The 27968-nt window shown below is 46.4% G+C and overlaps 1 protein-coding gene across 2 annotated transcripts in view; it reads right to left on the reverse strand.

The window, feature by feature from the left end:
* OVCH2 (ovochymase 2) overlaps positions 1–27968 on the reverse strand; it is a 919743-nt gene that overhangs the window by 397074 nt on the left and 494701 nt on the right. For both annotated transcript variants that reach the window (XM_069223557.1, XM_069223556.1), the window contains exon 8: positions 9412–9435. In XM_069223557.1, the coding sequence (XP_069079658.1) occupies positions 9412–9435 (24 nt within the window). The remainder of the gene's footprint in view (positions 1–9411; positions 9436–27968) is intronic.

The following is a 27968-nucleotide window of genomic DNA, read 5'->3' on the forward strand; positions in this document are numbered from 1 at the left end:
CGTACTTGCCTCCTTTGCATAGACCTTCTTAGCCTCACAAGGAGCACACAGTCAGTCATCCTGTGAATGTCACTCAATGCGGAAAAATGATTTTGAGTAGGTATATTCAATGAGCATGGCAAGGCAGGCCTCACACGGAAGGGACTCACCCTATCACCGGGGTTTGTCATCAATTTTCTGTAGAAATATCCCAGGGGAAGTATCTTAATATTACTGAGTCTGACATGCTCCTGCTTGGAGGTGCAGAGAAGATCACCTGCCACTCTGAGATTTCTAAATGACACAGTCACCAGTGAATTCCTTGCGGCTCTTCCCAATCCAGCCCTCTCGTATTGCCATAAGTACTTCAGAATAAATATGATTTCTGCTCCTGATGTTCCTGTGGATTCAATGGGTAGCCTTATAAATCAGTTCTACAGCAAACTCATTAACTTTGGGGTGTAGTCTCGGGGAATTTGCTGGGGCAATCAGATAAGGACATGTCGCAGGCGGTATGTCACAATGAGAGACGCTTTTCTGGGCCAAGCCCTCCTGGGCAAGGAGTATCAGGGGACCAGCCTGGAGAGGATCTGTCAAGCGGCAGTAATCACCAATGTGGGAGTAAGAAGCCCCCACAGCCTCCTCCATGCTCCGACAGGCCCACTCTTGGCCCTGTCTTCCCCCTGGGCATGTCACATGTGTGTCCCGTGCTTCTGGGTTATACAGCGCTTATCAGCGAGATTAGGCAGTGCAGACAGCGTCATCAGGTGCAGTGTGGTCTGGGGTATGCAGTCCTCGGCAGTCCCCAGGCAAGCAAAGTCATCAAACGGTGGGAGTAAATTTATGCCATGTTTCCTGTTGACCGAGTATCTGGGGCAGAGGAAGTACCAGTCGCAACTGGAGGGTGCCAGTGATGGGTAGAGAACAACCTCTACAGAAAAAAGCGAGGTGACCCAGCAGCTGGCTTCTCTGGTCAGGGCCCTGTGGACTCTGGACTACACCCCCAATATCAGTTAAAATAAAACCACTGAAATTCACCAGTTATAGTCATCTCAAGTAACTACAACTCGTTCCCTAAAATAACTATAACTCGTGACCCCTTCATGCACAGTGCTGCATAAATGATGTAATTTGACATGGATGTTGCAGTGATATCATGACTGATGTCATAGAACATATCATGAGTGATGTAGTATGAGAGATAATTATCAGTTCATGGGAAGAGCTTGAGTTATAATTACTATAGGTTAACTTTCAGTTTTTCAAGTTACTTTCTAAGGGTTTTTAATGATTAGTATGATATTGGTACACTTCTTAACTATAACAACATTTAAACTTTTGCTTTTTTCAGTGATTTTATTTTGTAATGTCCTTTTCCGGGGGTTGGGTGCAGGGCCTGTCATTCTAAGTAGGGCAGACCTATTGGATTTGTCAAAGGGTCAAATCATCAAACATCAAACAAACAGCAAACAAAAAACAGGGGGTATATTGGCTTTATCAAGGGATCAGCTCATAAACATATATAAAGTAGACCTATAGGCTACAGACCTATAGGCTTTGTCATAACGTTGCCCACAACTGTAATCAAATGTATATTTTAGGAATTTACACTTTGCACTGTTTAATAATATTGATTATCACAATAAGTTTTCAATAAAGCATTTTTAAAATAAAAACATGAAAATCCCTTTAAGTCTTTTGCAACATTTTTAGGCCATAAAATGTAGCCATAGACCAAACCACAAGTGGTCCCTGCACTGAAGAGCATACAGCCATAGCTCAGAGTGCTTTAAAAATATGGTAAACTCTCCTGTGTCCGGATCGAGTGTTTTTCTAAAGTTGCTGGAGCTTGCTGCACTCCCTGCAGTAACCCACAAGATCAAAAAATATGTCTGTGATGCTCCTGCCCAGCTAGGGGTAAGACCAGTAAGAAAAATATAACAGACATATTTACAAGGAGCTTGAGCTGCCATTGAGTCTTTTTTTTATGCATTGGTGGTGCATTCTCCACTCCGCATTGCCCCTTATTTTCAAAGTGAAGCATTAGATTGAATGAGTCAGCTTTTGTAGGCCTGCGTCAAAAAATACCTGCACTAGAACAGGCTGTGCCATGCAGTTTATAATGTATGCCGGGTAAGTGTTCCCTTGTAAAAACCCACTGAGACTGACGCAGTGATATTTACAAGTTTTTCAATTTATGACGCATCTTTGAGATACATTGCGCTAAGCCTGGAATGCATAAAAATTCCAATGCCTCTTCAACCCAGGCATAGGAATTGACGCATTGGCTTCCTAATAGGAATCTGACCACCTGAAGTAATTTAACACACTGTAATAAGTAAGTAAATCACATTCCCTCAATGTGTAGTGGGCCTACACATGTAACAATGATGTTGTAGGATCCCCTTGACCGACCTGTGACCATGGCACCTGAGATATTGACATACACTTGATGTGCTGCCCTGTGTCAAACGAAAAAAAAAAGGAACGGTCAGTATCTATGATATATGACACATTCCTGTCCTCTTCCACTGCACTGGCGCACAACTGGCTGCCATGCGCCAATGCAGGCACGCTTGCACCATGGTGCAAGGATCTCTACATTGTAGGAATTATTGTTTTTGTGCAAGAAGGGACACCTTCCTGCAGAAAAACAACCAATGGAGGCGTTTTCCTCCTTTTACGCGTGCTGCAGAATGCAACACACATAGAAAGAGGAAAAAAATGAGGAGAAATATCCTTATCACGCCCCCCCTCTGGAGGCATAGGCTTTGATGCATTCTCAGGTTTACAAATTCGGGAATGTGTCAAAATCCATGGTTGTTGTGTGGGAATACATACTGCAATGCCCATGGAATACCTCTTTGACTCACAGTAAGGCAATGCAGCGACTTGTGCTGCATTGTCTTACTCCCTATCTACAAGGCCATGAAAAGCCACGCAGAGTGGCTTCGCGTGGCCTTATAGATATGAGTCTGCAGCCAGGCTGCTGGCCCATCACAAAAAGAGATGCACTGGGGGCGCAAGCCACTTGTAAATATGCCCCCAAAAGCTTTTCCTCTGGTCTACCTGTCCATACCCCAGGAAACATAGATGTACTTTTAGAAATGATTTCAGGAAGCCGCATTTGTGTAATATGGTGGTGGTACCCTTGCCTAGATTGGGGCAAAACAAAGCAAGAACAAATATGTAAATTAGCCCACAAAGGACATTATTGGGTGCCTTTTGCTGTGGGCCATATTCTTTATATTTTGGGGTGCCTCAGTCCGACTGGGGATCTCCACAGATGCATATATTGATCTGGGGTTATGTGAGAGCCCCTGCAGCCCTGCTTCCTATCCAGCCAGCACCCATCCTAGGTGGTAGTGCAGGGGCTAGCCACAGTTTTTTATTTTTCGCAGGAGCTTTTTTTTTATTTTTTATTGTCGATCCTTTTAGAGAATTCTGCCATTTTCTGCCCTTGTTTTTTCATTTTGGTCCCAGGGGCGTCCCTCTGGGTCCCCTTTGTGAGGAGTGGGGGTCAGGGTATTCCCTCCCCGTCCTCTTCTATTATTTTTTTGTAACTTGAAGACATGAGAATAAGGGCCTGAGGTAGATCTTGGTGGAGGGAATGCTCCGTCACAAACGTGACGGATATCTCGTCCACTGTATTACGATACCCATCCGATATAATAGGATCGTAATACAGCCAACATGATCTCAGTCACATTTGTGGTGGAGTATTCCCCTTCGGCAAGATCTAAAACAGACCCCAAGTTCTGAGTCCTCTAATGGCTGCCACCAACATTTTTCTCATGGTGCTGGCAGCCAATCAAAGTGCTCACTCTCATGGGAGCCTGACTCTCATGGGAGCAAGATGCCCCAAGGGAAATAAAGCTTCCTGGACCACTCAGAAGATTTCATTTTTAAATTGGTGCTCCTGCAAAAGTCTTGAGAGATCTAGCGGGCCCATACATCGGAATATCTATATTTTTTTCACCCTTAATTTCTCAAAAACTACTAAGTGGGTTTACACCAAGTCACAAAAGGCACATTCTGCAAACCTTCAAAAAACAACAAAGAGGGGCAAAAGTGGGAGATTCGGAGGGAGTACTCCTGGTCCTGTGTGTAAAGCTCCCAACAGTCAATAAATCAGAAAAAGGGGTACACACGGTTCCAAAAAAGGCAGAAGGTTTCTTTCACACTTAATGGTTCTGAATTCAATGGAAACCAAAAATGGTTGAAGCAAGGGCCCTCACTCACCTTCCGGTGACATGCTTCATCATAGGGCCAAGCTCCACGTCAGGCCGGCACTGCAATGCCTGACGGGCCCCACATGGGGGCTCTTTGCCGGAGATCTTTTAGAAGTGATGCACCACCGGTCAAAAATCGTGAAGGATTGATGTTGGAAAAGTTAAAAATGACTAGAGGTAGCAGATCTATAAATTTATTCTATTACTGAAACCTCTGACATGATTAAAAACGATACATAGGGATATAGTAGATTAATGTCTACACTCCCCATATAAAAAAAATAAAGAAACAAGAAACATGTTGGCCTATGATATAGAGTAACACAGGGGACCCTGTGGTTACTTCTTTTTACTACTCTCGATTATGAGATTTAGTAACTATACTACTTTATTTTTTTTATATGGGGAGTGTAGACATTAATCTACTATATCCCTATGTATCGCTTTTAATCATGTCAGAGGTTTCAGTAATAGAATAAATTTATAGATCTGCTACCTCTAGTCATTTTTAACTTTTCCAACACCAATCCTTCACGATTTTTGACCGGTTGTGCATCACTTCTAAAAGATCTCCGGCAAAGAGCCCCCATGTGGGGCCCGTCAGGCATTGCAGTGCCGGCCTGACGTGGAGCTTGGCCCTATGATGAAGCATGTCACCGGAAGGTGAGTGAGGGCCCTTGCTTCAACCATTTTTGGTTTCCATTGAATTCCGAACCATTAAGTTTGAAAGAAACCTTCTGCCTTTTTTGGAACCGTGTGTACCCCTTTTTCTGATTTATTGACATTCTGCAAACCAACATCTAGCTTCCTGACGAATTTGGTGCAATTCCGTTCAGCAGTTTTTTCTGCAGCCTGACTTAAAGAAGTCTTTGGAAAATGCAGGAGGATTATGCGTTTTGGACCCCCCCTTTGTTCTAGGGCCCAGCTTGACAAACAACCCAAAACTTTCCTTGCACAAACTAGTTTAAAAGTAGCACCTTTTTGCAAAGTTCTGTGGAGATTTGTCAAACGGTGCAAAAGTTATTAGCAGAACCTACGGAAAAGCAATCATAACTATAACTATTTACAAATGGTGTATGTCATCTTACAGACAATAACACATATCACATTAGCCTTACCACTTTGACATGAAATTAGTATAATTAATTTGTGTGATTATGTGCTGTTTAATGACATTTAAGTTTAAGTTGTTATCTTTTGGTATAATAATAGGTCATAAGGATTGCATCTGATGTGCGAGTTATGGTTTGAATGGTTGTTGTGTAATTTAGGAAGTGTTCTACTAATCATAATATGCTGATGCCTTCAGGCATAAAATATATAATGTAGGCAACCTTGCTCACACATTAAAAATACTGGTTAAAACCGAGAAATAATGATATATTATTGCCAAAAATGTTATTTTGTCAACCGTGCCACATAATTCCAGTGGCCCAGATTATAGGTAACTACCTGTAACCGGGAACATGTTTCCGAATTAAAACATAAATTCAATATTGTTTTGAACTTAAACATGCAATGTATCAAACATTCATTCAAATTTTGAAGTTCATATTCAACAAGCAATTATTGTTCCAACTCACGTCGCCACATTTGTATAATATATCATTAAGAAAAAATTATATCAAATTTTGCAACATGGTGAGGATCCTTCTTCTTCCTTGAGTAAAAAAATCAGGATATGCTCAAAAATACAACTTTATAACCTTTAAAGATAGTTCTGAAACAGTAATTTACCAATTAGAATTTGTCTACAAAACACAAATAGATTTCTACGAATACCTCATCTTGTTCAGTTCAGGCTTTTATGATCAAAAGATGATCACAAACAGATTTTCCATAATTTGGGCAACATGTTCCTTGCTGCACCAGCAATGTATCTCAGTAGTCAAGCAAGAACACTGAGGAACATGAGGAGCTTCTACTCAGTAACTTCATTATGGGGATATCACTGGTAAACATTATGCGAGTCTCGTTTTTTCATGGGACTTTTAATTTCCTTTGCTGTGTTTCGGTATCTTTTTAGGGTGCATCTAGTGAACATAGAGAGCCTCTCCCCTATCTATAAGCGGCACCAACACTCTGTGTGCAACACCAGCCTTTGCATCCTATGAATGTGTGCACTGCCTGCCAGTTTGGAGTACCAACGTCATGCTCTTGTCAAGAGTAAAGAGGTGAGTACAGTTCACAGATCATGACAAAAGTGCAGTGGGAATGATGGGTAACTTTCTTTGGCAGGAGATTGATGTGTAATGAGTTGTAGTTCGTGACTAGCTATGTGGTTCTGTGGTGAATGAATGTTGGCATAAGAGATGTGTGCATAACTGCTCACACGATGAGATCTATATGCCAAACTAATCACTTTGCTTGAATGACTGTTAGTAGTTCTGTTTGTGTTTTGTTATGTGTACCAATGGTGCACTTGTATAATTTATGGAATAAATCACCGGCCCAGGATTGAGTAGTGAAAATCCTCCACAATCTATATATTTTGTTTTCAAGTAAACGTGTTGGAGGATTTTTAATTGTACTGTCAATGTCTTGATTTTTTGGTAGGGCTTCTCAATTAGCTTTCCACGGCATTTGCACAATTGTTTCAGCAAGGGCCAAAAATTTGGCTGAGAAATGCTAACAACGAGCTTCTCAAAGAGTCAAATTTTAAGAGGGTAGATAGCTGCTATATTTTTGCCCAGGAATATCCAACAACTGAAAACCGCTACCATCCTTTGTTATTTTTGAGAACTGATGCAGGAAGGGGTTCTAGAGAGCTCTTCCTTGATTGGATCCCTGAATTATGCTGAAAAATACAAAATTTCCACCCTACTTCCGTGACAGATGGCCACAGTGTTTGACCCAGAGAGCAGCTGGCATTCAGGGAACCCTACCAACCTCAGACATTTCTCATAGAATTCCAGAGTAGTGTGCTTTGCATGTAACCCACTACTTTTTCTTACCCAGAATGTCCTGCTAATAGCAGGTTAGGTGATATCACAGAATGCCCTCACATTTCTGTGACAGAATGGTAGTGAGTCTGTGGGAAATGACAAATTTCCTACCAACCAGTGTTCCAACACTTTTACTAATAAAAAATGGTACCTTTCTGGAGAGGTAAAAAATTATGTCATCAGATTTTATTCAATGTCATCAATTCTTGAGATGTTGGTAGCTGGGAGATTTAAGCCCAGGGTCAGACAGGTGCCAGAAAAACCTACCAACCCCCAGCTTTCCTGAAAACCAGAGACCTAGGGGAATATAGGTTGGTAAAGAATGCATGAATTTCACAGTGTTTTCTTACACAGAATTTCATGCACACATAAAATGTTGGGGAATTCAAATAATATTCTCACATTTCTTTGAGGAACGTTCCAGAATCTGCAAATAATGACTAAAGTTCTACTGCCCAGTGTTCCCACATTTCTCCAAACAAAAACAGTGCTCCCCTTATGTGGGTCGGCCTATTTCCAGCAAAGAGTCAAACGTGATTTATAAAAATGTAAATATTTTAGCTGTGAAATTCAGTGATACTTGGGCTGTTGGTAGCTGCAGGATATGGTCCAGGGTTGGCTCAAACCAAGGTCTCACAACAAGCCCAATTCCTACTGACATTAACAACACTATATTTTAATAACATTGCTTCATCAAAGGGCTGTCATTTTTTATTTATTTCATGAATCTTGTTAACAGAACACCACCACCTCCGAAATTCTAATAATGCCAGGCACGTTTCTTCCTTTTTCACCCATTATATCCAATTGAGTGAGAAACTTTTGCACGTTCTCCAAAATGAGTATACCATGTTCAGTGCTACCTGTGAACTTTAGAAAATATCAGTGTATTGTTACTGTGGTCATGCTCTGATATTTACACATCCCCCTCAGCCTTAAAGGTGTTACTTACATGTGCTTATCTGTGTGAGCAATGCCATTACAAATATTTGTGAATCTCTTCTACCTTAAGATTGAATGAATGCTCTTTACATTGGCATGTGAATTTCCTTACGATTCCCTAGAAGCATATTTCGAAATGCTCTGTTTTGTAACTTCTATTAAAAGTTACCACAGCATCATAATGGATAATTCCCTTTCCTAAAAACTGTATCTATAAAAATAATCTTGGAATTCCACAGCTTTGATAACCTTTGTTCTGTTAAATACATCAAATGTAATGCAGTAAACTGTGATTAATTTACAAAACAAGAAAACAGCCGCTTTAACATCCTTAGAAATATGTGTCTTTCTCCTGTCTTATTTCCAATTCTACCTTAAAGCAATCTGACGTGCATATTTTGATTAAGCGGGTGTGAAATGTTCCACCTGAGCTAATCAGCCAATGATGTCATAATTACATGTATATTTTCAAGTGTGCCAAAAAATAAACCAGTAATTTCCAATAAAAGTGATTGCTGCGGTCAATGCACTGTAGTAATTTAATGCGTAAGCTGTTAGAAACTGAAACTGAAATAAAAAATACTACATAAAATATGCACCCACAAATATATAGTCAAGGGCAGCTTCTTCGCAATGGTGAAGGAGCGTCGCACCCCCAGGCTAAGCCAGAAGATGGAAGATAAACGATATTTAATTATCGTTTTATGCTTCATCTGCTGGCTCAGCCAGCAGTGTGTTCAAGGTGGGGCAGGGAAGGGCTGTGGGAGGGGGAGGAGGGGAGAGTGCACTAAGTGTGCATTTGTGTTTGGTCAGCCGTCTCAGGCCAGCCAAACACACATGCGCACTTAGGTTTCTCCAACCTGGTTGTATACACAGCCGGGCTGAAGAAACAGCACAGACCCCAGGCTTGCGTATGACTGGCATTCTGAGCCGCACAGAACTATTCTGATGCTGCTTACATGCTATGTTTAGCATGTAAACAGTGCCAGGATTGCTGGGTAGCCAGTGCTGGTGTCCCTTGCGAATGCTGTGACACCACAAGAAGACCAGAAGAGCAACGCGGCATGAGGCGGCAGCGGAGATGACAGGAAAAAGGTACGTTTTTGTAATTATATATTTTTTATTTATTCCCCTGTCCCTCTCCCCGTCTCCCCCCTCGAGGTATGCGCTGGCTGTCGCTGGATCCAGTTATCCTATCTGTGTTAGGCGTATTGAGTCTTATTGAGTCCTGCATCGTATAAGAGTATTGCCTGAAAGATACAGTTTAGATACAATGCTGATGGTTAACAATATATAAATAAATTGGTACTCACTTGTAGCTTTCTTATATGTTGCATCTAAACAAAAAAACAAAGATTTTGTGAAAATTTGAGCTTTAATTAAATGCTGTCTGTTTTATTCTATCGATAATTGTCAGGTATGTCAAAACAGTATACATGGATTTTCAAGGTTAAAAATATAAGAAAAAAATCAGCCCTCCTAAAACACTTTGCATGTACTTTTCAGGTCAAATAATCTGCTTACTGAAGATCTCTTAGGATAGACCAGGTGTTGCATACTATGGGTATGGACCCTCAACAATGGCGCTTAAAATCAGGAATATAATAGCAGACTAATGGCCCAATTTATAATTTTGTGCATGAAGTATTCTCCATTGGCATGCATGGATGTCAATGCACCAAGGGTAGCGGAAGTGACATCACATGTAATTTCATTTTAACTTTCAATCTCACACACATGCAAACACGCACATTCACTCATATACACACTCTTTTACATAAGCACACTCTCACATGCAAGCATGCACAACATACATGTAAATGCAATTTTACTTACTTCAGCTACCAATGAGGGTTATATTCCAGATAATTGTACTCCATTTTTATGGGCGAGCGCAAAGCGCTCCATCCCATTCTGTAATCTCTCTTTGGGCTTCAAACCACACCCATGCCACGTCAGTCACTTACATTGATTTGTGGGCTTGCCTTTTAGAATCCGCTTGCTTTCATTTGTGAAAGGCATGCATACGTCATGCCTTTTCCAGTGTTTATCCCACCTACACAGCACCGGTAAACTACTAAAAACATGCGAGGCTCGATGTTTTCAGCATGGTGTCTGTACTACTTTATCTGTTTATTTTCCACACAGCGCGCTCGCGCTGCATCTTTTTGTCTTTACAACGCTAATAGCTCTAACTTGTTTTATTTAAGAGTTGACATTCTCTCTAAATATCACTGACCCTTTTCTCTGCTGTCTCACATAATGTCACGGCCTCTTTAGAACCCATTCGTTGAAGCGGAAAGAGGCGAGCGGTGACATTGATAGAAAAAAAAACACTACCATCTGTGCCCTGCAGGAGAGGGACCGCTCCCAGTGAACCGCATGCTGCTGTCTCTGTCATGCCGCCCACTTGCTTGGTAATTAAATTCTAATGCAGTTTGGAGGCAATGAAAGTGCTACCCCGACTTGTAAGCCGCTCGCTGCTCACGTGGTGCGGGGTACACAAACTTAAACGATCTCCTGCTCTTTGTGTACCTTCCTGTCACTCTCTGGGGCTCCCAGTTCCAAGGTGTGTGTTTGAGACACGATGCTATCCCTGGGACCTGGGAAGGTCAATGAAGTGGATCATCCAATGGCATCCCTTAGTCGCAGAGCAGTCATCCTCGTGCAGCTTGTGTGTCTGAAGCATTCAATGACAATTCTGGAGCAATAGGGATAGGGCCACTGGAATTATGGGCAACAGAGGAATAAAGAACTCAGCAGAGTTGACTACATTATGTTGCAGGAATAGGCAAATTATGCAGCATGGTGCAGCGCATCTTGTATCAATATAATCTCACTATTTTGTCCAAATCGACTAAAAGTTATACCACATTAGTACCGGTTTAACACCTGTATACAACAATCAGCAGCTGAAAGGTGTTCAGTGCAACAGGGTCTGCCACTGCGCAGCGCCAGGTGTGCCACTTCTTTTTAGTAAATGTTTGACCTGTTTGAGCTAAAAACTTATTTTTTGTGGAAACATGCACATTATACAGCAGATGGTGGATTATGCTGCAAGTAGGGTTTGCATGAATAGGCATCTTAATAGTAGTGTTATCAATATGTTTTTTGAAGAGGTGTTGACGATGGGCCGCAATTGATGTCCAAGGGGATATGTGAATTTTTTAGGGTGAATTATATTAACCCCTTTGGTGCCAGGCCTTTCCCCCTCCTGTGTCGCGCCTTTTTTTGGCTATTTGGGGCAGTTCGCGCTTAGGCCCTCATAACTTTTTCTCCAAATAAGCTACCCATGCCAAATTTGCGTCCTTTTTTTTCTAACATCCTAGGGATTCTAGAGGTACCCAGACTTTGTGGGTTTCCCTGAAGGAGACCAATACATTAACCAAAATACAGCAAAAAATGTGTTTTTTTCAAAACAATGGGAAAAAAGGGCTGCAGAAAAAAGCTTGTGGTATTTTCCCTGAAAATGGTATCAACAAAGGATTTGCAGTGGTAAACTCACCATCTTCCCAGCTTTCAGGAACAGGCAGACTTGAATTGGAAAACCCTATTTTTCAACACAATTTTTAAATTTTACTGGGACATACCCCATTTTTACAATTGTTTGTGCTTTCAGTCTCCTTCCAGTTAGTGACAGAAATGGGTGAGAAATCAATGCTGGATCCCAGACAGCTAAACATTTCTGAAAAGTAGACAACATTCTGAATTCAGCAAGGGGTCATTTGTGTAGATCCTACAAGTGGTTCCTACACCAAAGAACAGCTGAAATAAAAGAATACTGAAATTGAGGTGACAAAAACAGCCATTTTTCTCCACTTTTTACTCTGTAACTTTGCCTGTGATGTCAAATTCTTTAAAGCAATATACCATTACGTCTGCTGGACTCTTCTGGTTGCGGGGATATATAGGGCTTGCAGGTTCATCAAGAACCCTCAGTGCCCAGAGCCAATAAATGAGCTGCACCTTACAATGGTTTTTCATTCTATACCGGGTATACAGCAATTAATTTGCTGAAATATAGAAAGTGAAAAATAGGTATCAAGAAAACCCTTGTATTTCCAGAATGGCCACAATATAAGGTGTTGAGAAGCAGTGGTTATTTGCACATCTCTGAATTCCGGGGTGCCCTTACTAGCATGTGAATTACAGGGCATTTCTCAAATAGACGTCTTTTTTGCACACTCTCTTACATTTGGAAGGTCAAAATGTAGAGAAAGACAAGGGACAATAACACTTGTTTTGGTATTCTGTGTTCCCCCAAGTCTCCTGATAAAATGTTACCTCACTTGCATGGGTAGGCCTAATGCTCGCGACAGGAAACACACATTTTTACATTGAAATCTGACATGTTCTTTGCAAAGTGCCTAGCTGTAGATTTTGGCCTCTAGCTCAGCCGGCACCGGCGCAGTTTAGAAACCTACACACCTAGGGGAATCCAAGATGGGGTGACTTGTGGGGCTCTGACCAGGTTCTGTTACCCAGAATCCTTTGCAAACCTCACAATTTGGCCAAAAAAACACTTTTTCCTCTCATTTGATGACAGAAAGTTCTGGAATCTGAGAGGAGCCACAAATTTCCTTCCACCCAGCGTTCCCCCAAGTCTCCTGATAAAAATGGTTCCTCACTTGTGGGGGTAGGCCTAGCGCCCGCGACAGGAAATGCCCCAAAACACAACATGGACACATCACATTTTCACAAAGAAAATAGAGCTGTTTTTTGCAAAGTGCCTAGCTGTGGATTTTGGCCTCTAGCTCAGCCGGGACCTAGGGAAACCTAGCAAACTTTCACATATTTGAAAACGAGGCACCTAGGGGAATCCAAGATAGGGTGACTTGTGGGGCTCTGGCCAGGTTCTGTTACCCAGAATTCTTTGCAAACCTCAAAATTTGACCAAAAAACCACTTTCTCCTCTCATTTCGGTGACAGAAAGTTCTGGAATCAGAGAGGAGCCACAAATTTCCTTCCACCCAGCATTTCCCCAAGTCTCCCCATAAAAATGGTACCTCACTTTTGTGGGTATGCCTACTGCCTGCAAAAGGAAATGCCCAAAAACACTATCTGGACACATCAATTTTATCAAATACAAAACTACCTGTTTTTGCGGGGGGTACCTGCGTTTTTGGTCCTGGACTCAGCAGCCATCTAGGGAAACCTACCAAACTCAGACATTTCTGAAAAATAGACACCCGAGGAAGTTCAGGGAGGTGTGACTTGCATGGATCCCCCAATGTTTTCTTACCCAGAATCCTCAGCAAAAAATCTAATTTTTCTCACATTTCTGTGTGGGATCACCGCACCAGGAGAAATTTCATCCCACCCAATGTTCCCCTCAGCCTCCCGGTAAAAATTATATCTGATTTGTGTAGGTGGGCCAAGTGCTTCTGACAGGGAAGAGCCAAAAACATGTTGAAATTGAGCGGGAACCAAAGCGGGTCCAAAAGGGCAGTTTGAGAAAAAACATTTTTAGGCTGACAAGTGCAGCAGAATTTTTATCGGTATAGATGAGACTATGCTGGGTGGCAGGAATTTTGTGGATTCCTGCAGATTCAGGAAGGTTCCATCACTAAAATGTGGGAAAATGTGTGATTTCCAGAAAAGTTGGAGGTTTGCAGGGCATTGTGGGTAAGAAAATGGTGCCGGGTGCATGTGAAACACACCACCCTGGAATCACCCAGATGTTTAGTTTTCAGATGTATCTAGGTCTTGTGGATTTTTCTACATGGCAGCGTCCCAAAGTTCATAAAGTGCAGCCCTCACTGTTCCAAGTGGGACGATTTTGAGAGTTAGCCAAGCTTTCATGGCCCAAATGTAAAACCAAAACCCAAAATAATCAAATGTCCTTTTGCTTGCCATGGGATAAGATGTTTTAGTGTGCGGGGGAGAGCTGAAAGTCTGCTACCCCCTTCAGTTGGGGTGGGGGCATAACCAGGCCCATACTGGTTGTTAGCCACCACCCCACTATTTTTTTATTTTATTTTTAATTCCCTGGCATCTAGTAGACTTTCTGCCCCCGGGGTGTGGATCAGGGGTAATTGCCCCATCTGCCCACTGGTAGGCAGAACAAGTTTGGCCCCATGTATTTGGGTTGGGGGTATGGCCATACCCCCACCCTCTTATTTTGGAGAAAAAAAACTTCCCTGGTCTCTGGTGGGCTTTCTGCCCCCCCTTGGGGACAGATGGGCCTTCCAAAAATAGGCCAACAATAATGTGCCCCCATGGGTAGCGACCCTTACCCAAGGGGCTGCCCCCCTAAAGAAAACACACACATGCACACACACCAATCCCTGGTGCCTAAGTGGTTTCTGCCCCCCCGGGGGCAGATTGGCCTAATTGAAATAGCAGAAATAGCCTAAAATAAATATGCACCCCCCCCCCGGGAGCGACCCTTGCATGAAATTGGCGCAAAAAAAAAATCCCCGGTGCCAAACAAAAATTGACCGATCTGCCCCCAAGGGAAATGGTCTAAATACAATTTGTCCCCCAGGGGAGCGACCCTTGCCGAAGGGGTCGCTCTCCACCTCTAAAAACACAAAACAAAACGTAAAAAAAAATCCAAAGAAATGATCCCTGGTGCCTAGAGGTTTCTGTCCCCCCCGGGGGCAGATTGGCCTAATAACAATAGGCCGATCTTCCCCCGGGGGGCAGAAATGGCCTAAAATAAATTTGCCCCCCCGGGGAGCCACCCTCGTCTAAGGGGTCGCTCCACATGCGTGAAATTGGTGCAAAAAAAAAAAAACGGTGCCTCGTGGTTTCTGCCTGCCTTGGGGGCAGATTGGCCTAACAAAAATCGGCCGATCTGCCCCCAAGGGGGGCAGAAATGGTTTAAATACAATTTGCCCCCCAGGGGAGCGAATTGTACAAAAGGGGTCGCTCCCCACCACTAAAAAAAATAAAAAAAAGATCCCTGGCGCCTAGAGGTTTGTGCCCCCCTTGGGGGCAGAAATGGCCTAAAATAAATTTGCCCCCTCCCCCACCGGGGAGCGACCCTTGCCTAAGGGGTCGCGACCCTTGCTGAATTCACCTTCAAATAAAAACTCCCTGGTGTCTAGTGGTTTCTGCCCTTGGGGGCAGATTGGCCTCATAAAAATATGCCAATCTGCCCCCAAGGGGGGCTGAAATGGCCTAAAGATAATTTCCCCCCTAGGGGAGCGACCCACCTCTAAAAAACAACAAAGCAAAAAGAAAAACAACAACAAAAAAATGATCTCTGGTGCCTAGAAGTTTCTGCCCCCGGGGGCAGATTGGCCTAATAACAATAGGCCGATCTGCCCCCAGGGAGGGGCAGAAAAGGCCTTGAAAAAAATTGCCTCACTGGGGAGCGACCCTTGCCCAAGAGGTAGCTCCCCTTATGCCAATTTCATTATTTTTTTTTAAATCCCTGGTGTCTAGTGGGCATTTTAGAAGCGGATGGTGAATGCTCTGAAAGACTTCAAAGGGAAGGAAATTCCTTTCCTTCCCTTCCCTTTGAAGCCTTTCAGGCCCCCATCACATGATCGGAAGAAAAATGCTTTGCATTTCTCTTTCGATCGAGCTGGAAGCTGAGCTTCCAGCACGATGGGGAAGTGGCCTCTGATGAGGTTAGCGCACGAATTCACCCTGACATCATCAGACGTCACTGGGGGGGTCAGCGGGGGCTCGGGGGTGGAAGGGGAAGGGCTACCCCTTCCATCCCTGCCTTTTAAGCCCCTAGCGCTCCCTCCGAGCTCCAGGCCGTGGACGTAACCATTACGTCCTCAGCACAGAAGGGGTTAAGCTTATTAGAACTGCGCGGTATCCTCCCCGCAGTACTGGTCTTGTTGAGAGTCAACCTGTATCATATGATCAAGGATCAGTTGCAACTGGAATTGGTAAATGGTTTGTGTTGGGAAAAAGCAATAAGGGATATGTTAAGGGCAATGAGAACAGTGCCACATATTAGTACAGGTATTGCTCCTTTTTAGGGGCGAGCGCAAAGCGCTCCGTCCTGTGTTGTAATCTCTCTTTGGGCTTCAAACCACGCCCATCTGCCTCAGTCTCTTTCATTGGTTTGTGGGCTTGCCTTTTAAAATCTGCCTGCTTTCATTAGTGAAAGGCATGCATAAGTCATGCCTTTTCCGGTGTTTAGTCCTCCTCGAGCACAGAGACCAAGTACTGAAAACATACGAGGCTCCACGGTTTCTGTCCGGTTTCTGGACTACTTTTTCACTTTTTTTGCAGCATGATCTCACTGGGCAGAAGTAGAGCACTTTGCATGACATTGAACCTGTTACATAGTTGCAAATTGCTGATAGGTTTCACTACGAGCGAACTTTTATTTCCGTTTGTGTGTCTGCTTTGATGGCGGCTGTCAGCTCGTTTATGTGAAACTTTTACTTTTCAGTTTATATGGCAAGAAAAGTCCAGTTAGTTATGTGAAACTGTTTTATTTTCATTTTCAATTTATGTGGCAAGAAACGTTCAGTTAGGAGTTTACAATGCTAATTGCTCTAGCTCAAGCAAACGCAAGACCCATTGCATTGCAAATGCTTGTTTATTACACTAATAGTGAATTATATATTATATGATTCACCATTAATGTAACAAAAAAACTATTTGAAAACAAGGAAGGGGACCCCCAACCAATGTCCTTAAGGACGAGCTGCCATTGTGTTCCTGGCACTGATTTTGCCACCTCTGAGGCCAGGGGTCACAAAGCAACTGCCAGGGGTCGCAAGGGGCAAGCTGGGGGTCGCAGCTGCGACCTGTGGCGACCCCTAAATGATGACCATGTTTGCATGGTGAGGACTTACAGTCTCCTGGGCTGAGACTACTCCGCCTGTCAAATCTTGTAAGTCAGTTACAAAGCATTAGCAGGAATCGACTTCATGGCAGTTCAAGTCTATGCTTTTTTAAGTTTGGGGCAGGGCTACATCAACATGACAGACCTAAGCACTATTTTTTTAATTTAAAAAAAAAATCCTGAAGATGGATTTTCTTTAAATATTTTTTGAAATTAGAATTTTTTTGAAAATAGAAAAGACAACGTCTCTCTTGCCATGTGAGCCCTCTCCCATGGTGAAAGGAGCACATAACAGGTATCATTGCCCATTACGACCAGGGTTCTCCTGGCGATGAAGGTCAGTGAAAAAATTACATCTAATACTCATCTAAATTATGTGGGCAGACTTAGAGGTCTGCCTCCGATGGCCCATACGCCACAGGGCCGTCAAAGGGAATTAATCATGGCAGAGACGGAGCAGTCTTCGAGGTGATTAAACCACAGATCTTCCCGCATATAAATTTGGCAGGCAGACCACAGTCTTGGTGGTGTAGATACTCCGTTACCATTTCAACGGAGTATCTATACCCTCAGGATGTAAATCAGGCCCCCAATCCTTCCCTCATAAAGGTGTGCCATAGGGAACTTGCTGCTTAGCATGACAGACTAATGAAAGGAAGTAACTGGTAGTTCTAAATTACAATTAGTAATATGGTGTTTGGAATAAATAGCCATAGTTTCATCAATTCAGCCTGATTAGTCATAGGCAATTCTGAAAGAAGCTGATCAATAAATTGAAAATATTGAGTAGATGTTCCCAGGAAGTGTAGGAGCTCTGAAAATGGCTTTGAAAAATGATTTCTGGGTTGCTCCACAAAGTCTGAACTGCTGTTGGCTTTAGAATGACAGGCAATGCTTCTCTGAAATGCTGATCACTATGTCTGTAAGATCTTAGTTGCAGTGTAGGCTTGGCTATGTTGACTATGGTGAACCTACTGTACTGCCGACCAACTGAGAGTAAACCTCCTACATGTTTAAGAACAAAAGGGAGTCCTCCTTTTCAGTGGTTGGGGCTCATAGGTGTAGAGGTTAACTGTTGTCAATAAGAAATGGAAAACCAATCACTATCCTCCGTTAATAAATTAATACTAACTACAGTGACTATAGTGAGAATCTGACTACTGCAGATTGTCCTGAGACTTCCAGCTCAATGATTACCCTAAAACAATAGATATATTCCTGCTCAAAACTAAACTCTAGAATGTGCCATCCTCATGGTAGAGCTTCAAAAGTACCAGTAGCATAATGACCTTTATGATACAAAACAAATAGGAAGAATGGGAAAGTGAGGCAAGAATAAACACCCTGAAGATGATAATTTTATGGATCTTATGCCCCTGGCCAGCTGTATATGGATGGAAGAATATAATGGGGCCTAAATATCAAGATCTAAATATCGAGAATCAGAATATTATGAATGTGCCTATAGGTAAGTATAGATTTAATATTCATGATTCCAACTCCATATATCCAGAAGGTATATATCATTAATCATATATATGTAAAGTTACGTACATTACACCTATACCTATCTAGGTATACTTGACAATATTTTCTGTTCTCACTATTTAAGCCTTAGTATTTTGGCCTCACAATATGTTTTCTTAATCTTTTAGCGGAAAACCCTTTAACTCATGAAAACACCACAGGGCGAGTAGTTGCACCAGTTATAAACATGCCTTGAGCATCAAAGTATTGTGAGATTAGCAGTTCTCACTCAGGAACAACATTAGCATACCATGTGGCACTTAACTCTTAACTCCGTATTGGCTCAGAGAAGCTTGGAATAATACAATTAAAATACCTCCAAAGCAACCACAGCACAGTAGTTATTTCTGGTACAAAACTGTAATATTGTAAGCATCAGATCCATAGACAATGGGTCTGATTATGATCTTGGCGGATGGGATATTCCATCACAAATGTGACAGATATCCCGTCCACCGAATTACTAGTTCCATTATATCCTGTGGAACTTGTAATACTGCGGACGGGATGTCCGTCATGTTTGTGATCTGGCCCAATATCTTAACATTTATGGTACTTTGTACTCGACTGGAAGAGAAGGCCTTAGTCCTTTTTTGCCTGCTTCTGAGACTGGGATCACTTTTTGTGGTGATCACGACATTATATAAATTGAGTGTTTTCAGGAAAAACTGAAACAATATAGTCTGACATCAACTATCTGAGCAAGATGGAGGGCCTGATTCACAAACTGCACTTTGTAGTTGTTAGAAATGGGGTCTTTGGTTGGCAGTCAGGTTACCCCCTGTCCAAGCAAGGACCCTCACTCTAGTCAGTGTAAAAGAGAATCATCCTCAGCTACCCCATGCTTACCCCCTTGGTAGCTTGGCACGAGCAGTAGGCTTAACTTCAGAGTGCTAGGTGTAAAGTATTTGTACCAAAACACACAGGTGGTCATTACAACCCTTACGGACGGTGTCAAAGCGGCTGTAAGACCGCCAACAGGCCGGCGGTAAAAAAATTGGAATTACAACCGTTGCGGAAACCGCCAACATAGACAGCCACTTTAACACTCCGACCGCCACGGCAGTACAGACAAACAGCTTGGCGGTCACCGCCAACAGACAGGCGGAAGACAAAGTACCACCCACAGTATCACAACCTACCAATCCGCCACCTTTTCCGGGGCGGATTCACCGCGGACAAAAACACGGCGGAAACAGGACTTCGAAGGGAAAACGCTCACCTCTACACACCCCACGAGGAATCCGGCGCCATGGAACCCGAGCTGCACATCCTGCCAGCCCTCATCTTCTTGCTCCTCTACCAGGAGCATGAACGCCGGCGGCAAAGACAACGATGAGTACTGCACCTACAACACAGGGAAGGGGGGAGGGAAAAAACAGGGACACACACACGCAACACCCCCACCCCCACCCTCACCCACTACAACACACACACTAATACATATTTATACATTATAGTTACACCTCCCAACCCCCCCAGAAGAATGCAAAGACAAAAGGAAATGAGCGTAACCATTGTAATATATTAATAGCAAGTACGTCAAAATATATATATACACCATAAACAAAATATGCTTAGTAGTCTTAGTAGTCCAGGTGGTGCTCCAATTAAGTCCGTGGAACACTGGGCCCACACGGTATGGGCGAGGCCCACACAAGATCCCCGACCATGACGGAGAGAACACTGCAGGGGCATCAGAGAGCATGAAAACAGGCACCTCAGGGGGAGGGAAAGGGGGGCACCTCAGCCGTTTGAGTGTACAACACCAAATCCACGAGGGGGCCACATGCCCACTGTTCAATCCTGGGGAGTGCAATGCCACAGTCTCTCAAGTCTATACAGTGGGTGAGTTTCCCACTGTCCCATCCTGGGGAGTGCAAAGCCACAGTCTCTCAAGTCTATACAGTGGGTGGGTTGCCCACTGTTCCATCCTGGGGAGTGCAAAGCCACAATCTCTCAAGTCTATACAGTGGGCGGGTTGCCCACTGTTCCATCCTGGGGAGTGCAAAGCCACAATCTCTCAAGTCTATACAGTGGGAGGGTTGCCCACTGTTCCATCCTGGGGAGTGCAAAGCCACAGTCTTTCAAGTCTATAAAGTGGGCGGTTTGCCCACTGTTCCATCCTGGGGAGTGCAAAGCCACAGTCTCTCAAGTCTATACAGTGGGCGGTTTGCCCACTGTTCAATCCTGGGGAGTGCAAAGCCACAGTCTCTCAAGTCTCTACAGTGGGTGGTTTGCCCACTGCTGCATCCTGGGGAGTGCAAAGCCACAGTTTCTCAAGTCTCTACAGTGGGTGGTTTGCCCACTGCTGCATCCTGGGGAGTGTAAAGCCACAGTCTCTCAAGTGGATGACAGTCTCCACTGGTTCTGGAGGGGGCATGGTGCCTAGAGTGCTTCATCCTGCTAAGGACAGAGGTAGTGGATGACAGTCTCCACTGGTTCTGGAGGGGGCATGGTGCCTAGAGTGCATTATCCAGCTAAGGACAGAGGTAGTGGATGCCTTTCTCCACTGGTTCTGGAGGGGGCATGGTGCCCAGAGTGCTTCATCCTGCTAAGGACAGAGGTAGTGGATGCCTTTCTCCACTGGTTCTGGAGGGGGCATGGTGCCCAGAGTGCTTCATCCTGCTAAGGACAGAGGTAGTGGATGTATCTCTCCACTGGTTCTGGAGGGGGCATGGTGCCCAGAGTGCTTCATCCTGCTAAGGACAGAGGTAGTGGATGTATCTCTCCACTGGTTCTCGAGGGGGCATGGTGCCCAGAGTGCTTCATCCTGCTCATGACGGACTCAGTAGCGTCAGTGCCCTTGGCGCTCATGGGCCAGCGGTGCTTGAGGCGGCGGTGCCCTGTTCAGCGGTGATTGCAGCGGCGGTGCCCTGTTCAGCGGTGCTTGTAGCGGCGGTGCCCTGTTCAGCGGTGCTTGAGGTGGCGGTGCCCTGTTCAGCGGTGCTTGAGGCGGCGGGCTCCTTTGCAGTGACTCAGCTGCTGGCGGTCCTCTCTGTCCCAGCGGGGCTTGTGCTGGCAGTCCTCTCTGTCCCAGCGGGGCTTGTGCTGGCGGTGGCCTCCTGGGCAGCAGGGCAGGTGCTGGCGGTGGCCTCCTGGGCAGCGAGGATGATGGCGATGGCCTCCTGGGCAGCGGGGATGATGGCGGTGGTGACAGGTGGGGGACTGTCCGTGCTGTGGCTCCGTGCCACACTGGCTGCCCTGGTGGCCGGTGCACTCCAGATTCCAGTGACTACAGGCACCACTGGTCCCAGAGATGTTGTGGCTGAGGTGCTAGGTTGGGACCGGAGAGTCGGGCCCTAGGAGACGGACGGGGTGGGGGAGGTGTGGGAAAGAGGTCAAGGTTGGACAGGAAAAGTTTTTGGGAGACACTGGGATGGGTAGCTGGAGGGGATTTGGGAGTGGAGGAAGAGGTTGTGGTTGTAGGAGGTGTTCGTTTGGTGACTTTGGGTGAAGGTGCATGCGCTGTCATGAGGTGGATGGCTGTTGGATGGGTGTGTGCCTGTGTTTGTGTATCTTGGGAGGTGGCGTCACAGACACACTGGGAGAGGACACAGGGGACATGTGAATGGTAGTGGGGGTGGTGACTGCACGTGAGCGGGGTATGGTGGTGGGTGTGCTGGTGATGGCAGTAGGGGCTGTAGATGTAGTGCATGGAGGTGTGAGTGTAGATGAGACTGGGAGGGAGGAGGGAGACGAGGAGGAGCGGGACATAGTGGAGGCAGTGGATGTTGGTGTGTCTGCACGTGTGTGATGTTTGCATGAGTGCCTGTGGGATGTGTGGTGTTTATGTTTGCCTGAGCTTCCCTTGTGTGTTGACGTGTGCGCATGCTGGTCTGAAGGTGTGCTTGGGATAGGCTGGGGTACAGGAGATTGGGTCTGGGTGGAGGAAGTTGGAGGGAGGAGGCTAGAGACAGGGACAATGGCTGCCATCAGTGATGAGGCCAGAGTCTGAAAAGCTCGCTGAAGGGCTGCCTGACCAGAATGAATGCCCTCCAGGAATGCATTTGTTTGTTGCAACTTTCTTTCGACACCCTGGATGGCATTCAAAATGGTAGACTGCCCAACAGTGAGGGACCTGAGGAGGTCAATGGCCTCCTCACTGAGGGCAGTAGGGGTGACTGGGGCAGGGCCTGAGGTACCTGGGGCGAAGGTGATGCCCACCCTCCTGGGTGAGCGGGCACGGGGCAAAGGCTGAGGGGCTGCTGGGAGGGCGGTGCTGGTAGGTGGGGTGGCGGCTGTACCTGTAGATGCGGGGGCACAGATGTTTCCGCCACCACAAGGGAGCTCCCATCAGAGGACGAGTCTGTGTCACTGGTTTCAGCTCCTGTCCCCGCCGTGGAGCTCCCCTCGCCCTCCGTCCCACTGGTGAACTCTGAGTCCGTTGTCTCGCCCTCCAGGGCCATGTGGGATGCAGCTCCCTTGTGCTCCGGTGCCACTGCTCCTCCGCCTGATGATGCTAATGCACACAAGAACAGGGAGACCACAAAAAGGGGGGACGACGACAGAAGAAAGACATGTTCAGTGCATGCATTACCGCTACCGTTGATGAACATGACAGACACAGAAGCCCCCTGCACTACGCCGCGCTCTTGTGCTCCACTGTTCAATCCCAGGGAAATGGCCTACTAGGCTATGGACGACATCTGCACACATGGATGACACAGGGGCATGACTAGGTGTACTTGGCACTCTACAGAGGTGGGGTGGGGTGCCATATGGCCTGCTTTACGGAGGGACCTTGCCTACTAAACTCGCCCTGGCCTAGGGAAACCCACAGTCCACCTCCCCCACCCAGACACCTCCACTGCGCGCACAATCAGCAGGATGAGAGTGTACTCACCCCCTTGTGGCTGCTGTGATGCCCTCAAGCGCCCATCCAACTTCGGGTACGCCACCGCCAGGATCCTGAACACCAGGGGGGTCATGGTGCGACGGGCACCCCTCCCACGTTGGGAGGCCATCCCCAGCTGAGCCTCCGCCGTCTTCTTGCTCCAGCGGCGAATGTCCTCCCATCTTTTACGGCAGTGGGTGCTCCGTCTGTGGTAGACCCCCAGGGTCCGGACGTCCTTGGCGATGGCACGCCAAATATCTTTTTTCTGGTGGGCGCTGACCTACATGAATTGTACAGGGGGAAGAGAAACTTATTACCAACTGCACCGTCACAGTCATTGGCCCCCATCCCTACCCTTGCCATGTGGCACATGCACTCACTGTCGTTTCATGCACGCCGCAATCTCCCCCCCCTTACATCCACCCCACTCCACACATGCATAGCCCATACAGCATGCTCCCAGTGTACTTACCTGTTTGTCTGGAGGACCGTAGAGTAGAGTGTACTGGGGGAAGACCCGTCCACGAGTTTCTCCAACTCCTCCGATGTGAAGGCAGGGGCCCTTTACCCAGACACTCGAGCCATTGTCTTTTCCAGACCGAGGCCACAGCAGCACTTGCAGTGTAGGTCCTCTCCTGTCGAAGATCAGGTATTGAGTGATTGAACAGATAGAAATTGGCAGTCACGTCCACGGCGGTGCGTACCGTCACCGCCGGTGTACATCGTCATTGGCTCCTGGGACCCATATGGTCCAATGTTAACCAATGGAGCATTGCGCCGCGGTCTTCGACCGCCTACCGCGACGGTGTACAACGCCAGCACAGTTACCTCACATCCCATTGTCCCACTTTAGAGGTCAGGCAGCCGCCATTTCAGGGGCCCACATGGCTTCATTTTTAACTGCGTCACACAAACCTAGGCCTAGACTCAACACACATACAGGCCACTTTTCCGATTAGGATTCGTGTTGTGTGTATACTGTGGGTACGTACCTCTGAGTTGGTTGACTCTGTGCTTGCTGTTGTCCTTCATAGGCACCGTCCGCTGGGACATGTGAGGAGATGGCGGCATCCTCCGGTGTACAGACCGCTGGTGGACCTATTGACAATGGAGGAAAGACGTGATCATCACATACAGGCTTGACCGTGCCACAATCCAGGAACTGTGTTCCCAGTTGGAGCCAGACCTGATGTCAGCTATCCGCCATCCCACAGGAATCCCCCCTCAAGTGCAGGTGCTGCCAGTGCTCCATTTCCTTGCAAGTGGGTCATTTCAAACAACAGTGGCCATAGCATCAGGGATGTCCCAGCCTATGTTTTCAAACGTGTTGTCCAGAGTGTTGTCTGCCCTGCTGAAACACATGTGGCGCTACATCGTTTTCCCTCAGGTTGAGGATTTGCCTACAGTGAAAGGTGATTTCTATGCCCTGATACATATCCCCAACATCATAGGTGCCATTGATGGGACACATGTGGCTTTGGTACCCCCCTGCAGGAGTGAACAGGTGTACAGAAACCGGAAGAGTTATCATTCCATGAATGTGCAGATGGTATGCTTGGCAGACCAGTACATCTCCCATGTGAATGCCAAGTTCCCTGGCTCAGTGCATGACGCCTACATCCTGCAGAATAGCAGCATCCCTTATGTGATGGGTCAACTCCAGAGGCACCGTGTGTGGCTATTAGTTGAGCACCTGGAAGCAAGACAGTGGGAATGGTTGTCTAGTTCTGGGGTTATCCCTACAGGTTAGTGTGTGTCTAACACTTGTCCCTCGCCATTTGCAGGTGACTCTGGTTACCCCAACCTGTCATGGCTACTGACCCCAGTGAGGAATCCCAGGACAAGGGCAGAGGAACGCTACAATGAGGCCCATGGGTGAACACAGCGGATAATCGAGCGGACCTTCGGCCTCCTGAAGGCCAGGTTCAGGTGCCTCCATATGACAGGTGGATCCCTATTCTACTCACCAAAGAAGGTGTGAAAGATCATCGTGGCCTGCTGTATGCTTCACAACTTAGCTTTGCGACGACAGGTGCCTTTTCTGCAGGAGGATGGTCCAGATGGCGGTGTTGTTGCAGCTGTGGAGCCTGTGGACAGTGAAGACTAGGAAGCAGAAGAAGAGGACATGGACAACAGGGACTCTGTGATCCTGCAATATTTCCAGTGAGACACAGGTAAGAATACAAACCTGCCTACTACATGTACTTTAACACTACTACATCTCTACTGTCTGTCGTTTTCACACAGTGTGTGGTCACTGAGTTGTCCCTTTCCCTTACGATTTCACAGATGTGGGTCCCACTGTGTGACATCTGCTTTGATTCCTCATGGACTAGAGCTGTGTGACATAGGTATGTTGACATTACAATTGAAAGAGCTTTTTGCCACGGTAATTGCTAATACACTATTCCTAAATCACAGATTGACTCCAGATTGTTTTGTGCTTCAAGGGTATTTATTTAAATGCAAAACATTGGAGGGGGTTGAAAAATGGTGAGGGGTGATGGTGGAGGAATGTCCATGGCAGAGTCCAGTCTATTAGTCTCACAGGTGCATTGCCCAAATGGGCATAGGAAGTGGAGCTGGGGCAGTTTAAGGATGGACAGGGTGACAAAGTGGGACAGAAGGATGACATTCAGGGTGGTCTCATTTCTTGGCGGGGGTCTTTGCATCGTTCTCTGTCTTTGTCCTGGATCTCAGGGACTGTTTGCGGGCTGGTTCTCCCTCTGCAGGGGGTGGGTGCTGGTGTGGTGGTCCTGTGGCGGTGCCTCCTGTCCACTAGCGCCGGCGGAGGTGGAGGGCAGTTCATTGTCCATGCTAGTGTCAGGGGCCCCTTGTTGTGCCACAGTGTCCCTCCTGGTGTTGAGTACTTGCTTCAGCACCCCTACGATGGTGCCCAGGGTGGAATTGATGGCTCTGAGTTCCTCCCTGAAGCCCAAATACTGTTCCTCCTGCATCCGCTGGGTCTCCTGAAACTTGGCCAGTACCGTTGCCATCGTCCCCTAGGAGTGGTGGTAGGCTCCCATGATGGAGGTGAGGGCCTCATGGAGAGTGGGTTCCCGTCCCCTGGACCGTGTGCCCACTGCCACTGCCCCCAGGTCCCTGCTGTTGTTAGGGTGGTGGATTAGCCTGGGTTCCCTGTAGTGGTGGACACACTGCTGATTGACGTGTCCTGGGGACAGAGGTATGGGCCCGCTGGGTGGGTGATGTGCTGGTGTTTCCAGAGGGGGGAAGCTCTGTAGTGGCCTGTGACTGTGTGATGGGAACCGACTGTCCTGAGGTCCCTGATGGGCCGGGCTGGTCATCTAGATCCAGTTGGCAGAGCTGCTGTCATCACTGTGGGCCTCTTCTGTTGGTGGTGTGGACATGTGTGGACCCTCCTGTCCGGTGACGTTGGGTAGGGGTCCTGCAGGGGTATAAAAGGATGTTTGTTACATCTGGGTGTGCCATGGTGTGCAATGGGTGGGTGACCGTGTACCCCAGTGCTTGCATTCCTGTGTGGGACCCTGTGTGATGATGGTTTAGGAGGTGTATGGGTTTGTGCAGTGGGCATGCTTTGGTGATGGGTGTCCATGCTTTGGTGTTGCATGCAGGGCTTGGTGTTGGGATGTGTGGTTTGTGATGTTGGGACATTTGTGAGGAGTTGGAGTGATAGGGGTGAGGGTGGGGGTATGTGATGGCATGCAGGTAGGGTGGGGGATGTAATAGTTAAGATTTGACTTACCAGAGTCCATTCCGCCATCTACTCCTGCGAGGCCCTCAGGATGCAGAATTGCCAAAACCTGCTCCTCCCATGTTGTTAGTTGTGGGGGAGGAGGTGGGGGTCTGCCGCCAGTCCGTTGAACCGCAAGGTGGTGTCTTGACACCACGGAACACACCTTCCCCCGTAGGTCGTTCCACTTCTTCCTGATGTCATCCCGATTTCTTGGGTGCTGTCCCACTGCGTTGACCCTGTCCACTATTCTTCGCCATAGCTCCATCTTCCTTGCAATGGAGGTGTGCTGCACCTGTGCTCGAATAGCTGTGTCTCTACCCGGACGATTTCCTCAACCATGACCCTGAGCTCCTCCTCCGAGAACCTGGGGTGTCTTTGAGGTGCCATGGGGTGGTATGGGTGATGTGTGGGGTGGTGTGTGTGGTGATAAGTGTGCTGATATGTAGTGGCGTGTTGTGTGAGGTGCTTGGAAGTTATGTGGGTGATGGTCTGGTGTGCCTGTGGATGCTAGTAGGGTTGATGGTGGTGTCTCTCTCTGTGCTTCTTTCTGAATTTTTGGTAGTAGAGGTTTGTGGGTGATGCGGGTGATGCGGGTGTGTGTTTTATATTGTATTGGGTGTGTGGGAGTGGTGTGTAGATGTGTATCAGGTGTGTGTATTTTGAATTGTCCAATGTGGCTGTGTTTTGGATGTGTGTGCGTATTTTGAGCGCGGCGGTGTGTACCGCCAATGGAATACCTCGGTTTAAAGACCGCCGCATGGATTTGTGTGTCGTGATAGTGTGGGCGTATTTCTGTTGGCGTGACGGTGGAGGTTTTGTTTTCGCCAGTTTATCACTGACCTTTGGTGTGGCGGACTTGTGTGGGTGTCTTAATTTCGGCGGATTCCGTGCTGTCGGTCATAATAGCTGTGGCGGATTTCCGTGGCGGTGTGTTGGCGGTCTTCTGCACGGCGGAAAGCGGCTTTTACCGCCAATGTTGTAATGAGGGCCACAGTAACTTAATGAAAAACCCTACAAAATAACACAACAC

The sequence above is a fragment of the Pleurodeles waltl genome, chromosome 3_1 (assembly GCF_031143425.1).
Source record: "Pleurodeles waltl isolate 20211129_DDA chromosome 3_1, aPleWal1.hap1.20221129, whole genome shotgun sequence".
In the NCBI taxonomy this organism is placed as follows: Eukaryota; Metazoa; Chordata; class Amphibia; order Caudata; family Salamandridae; genus Pleurodeles; species Pleurodeles waltl.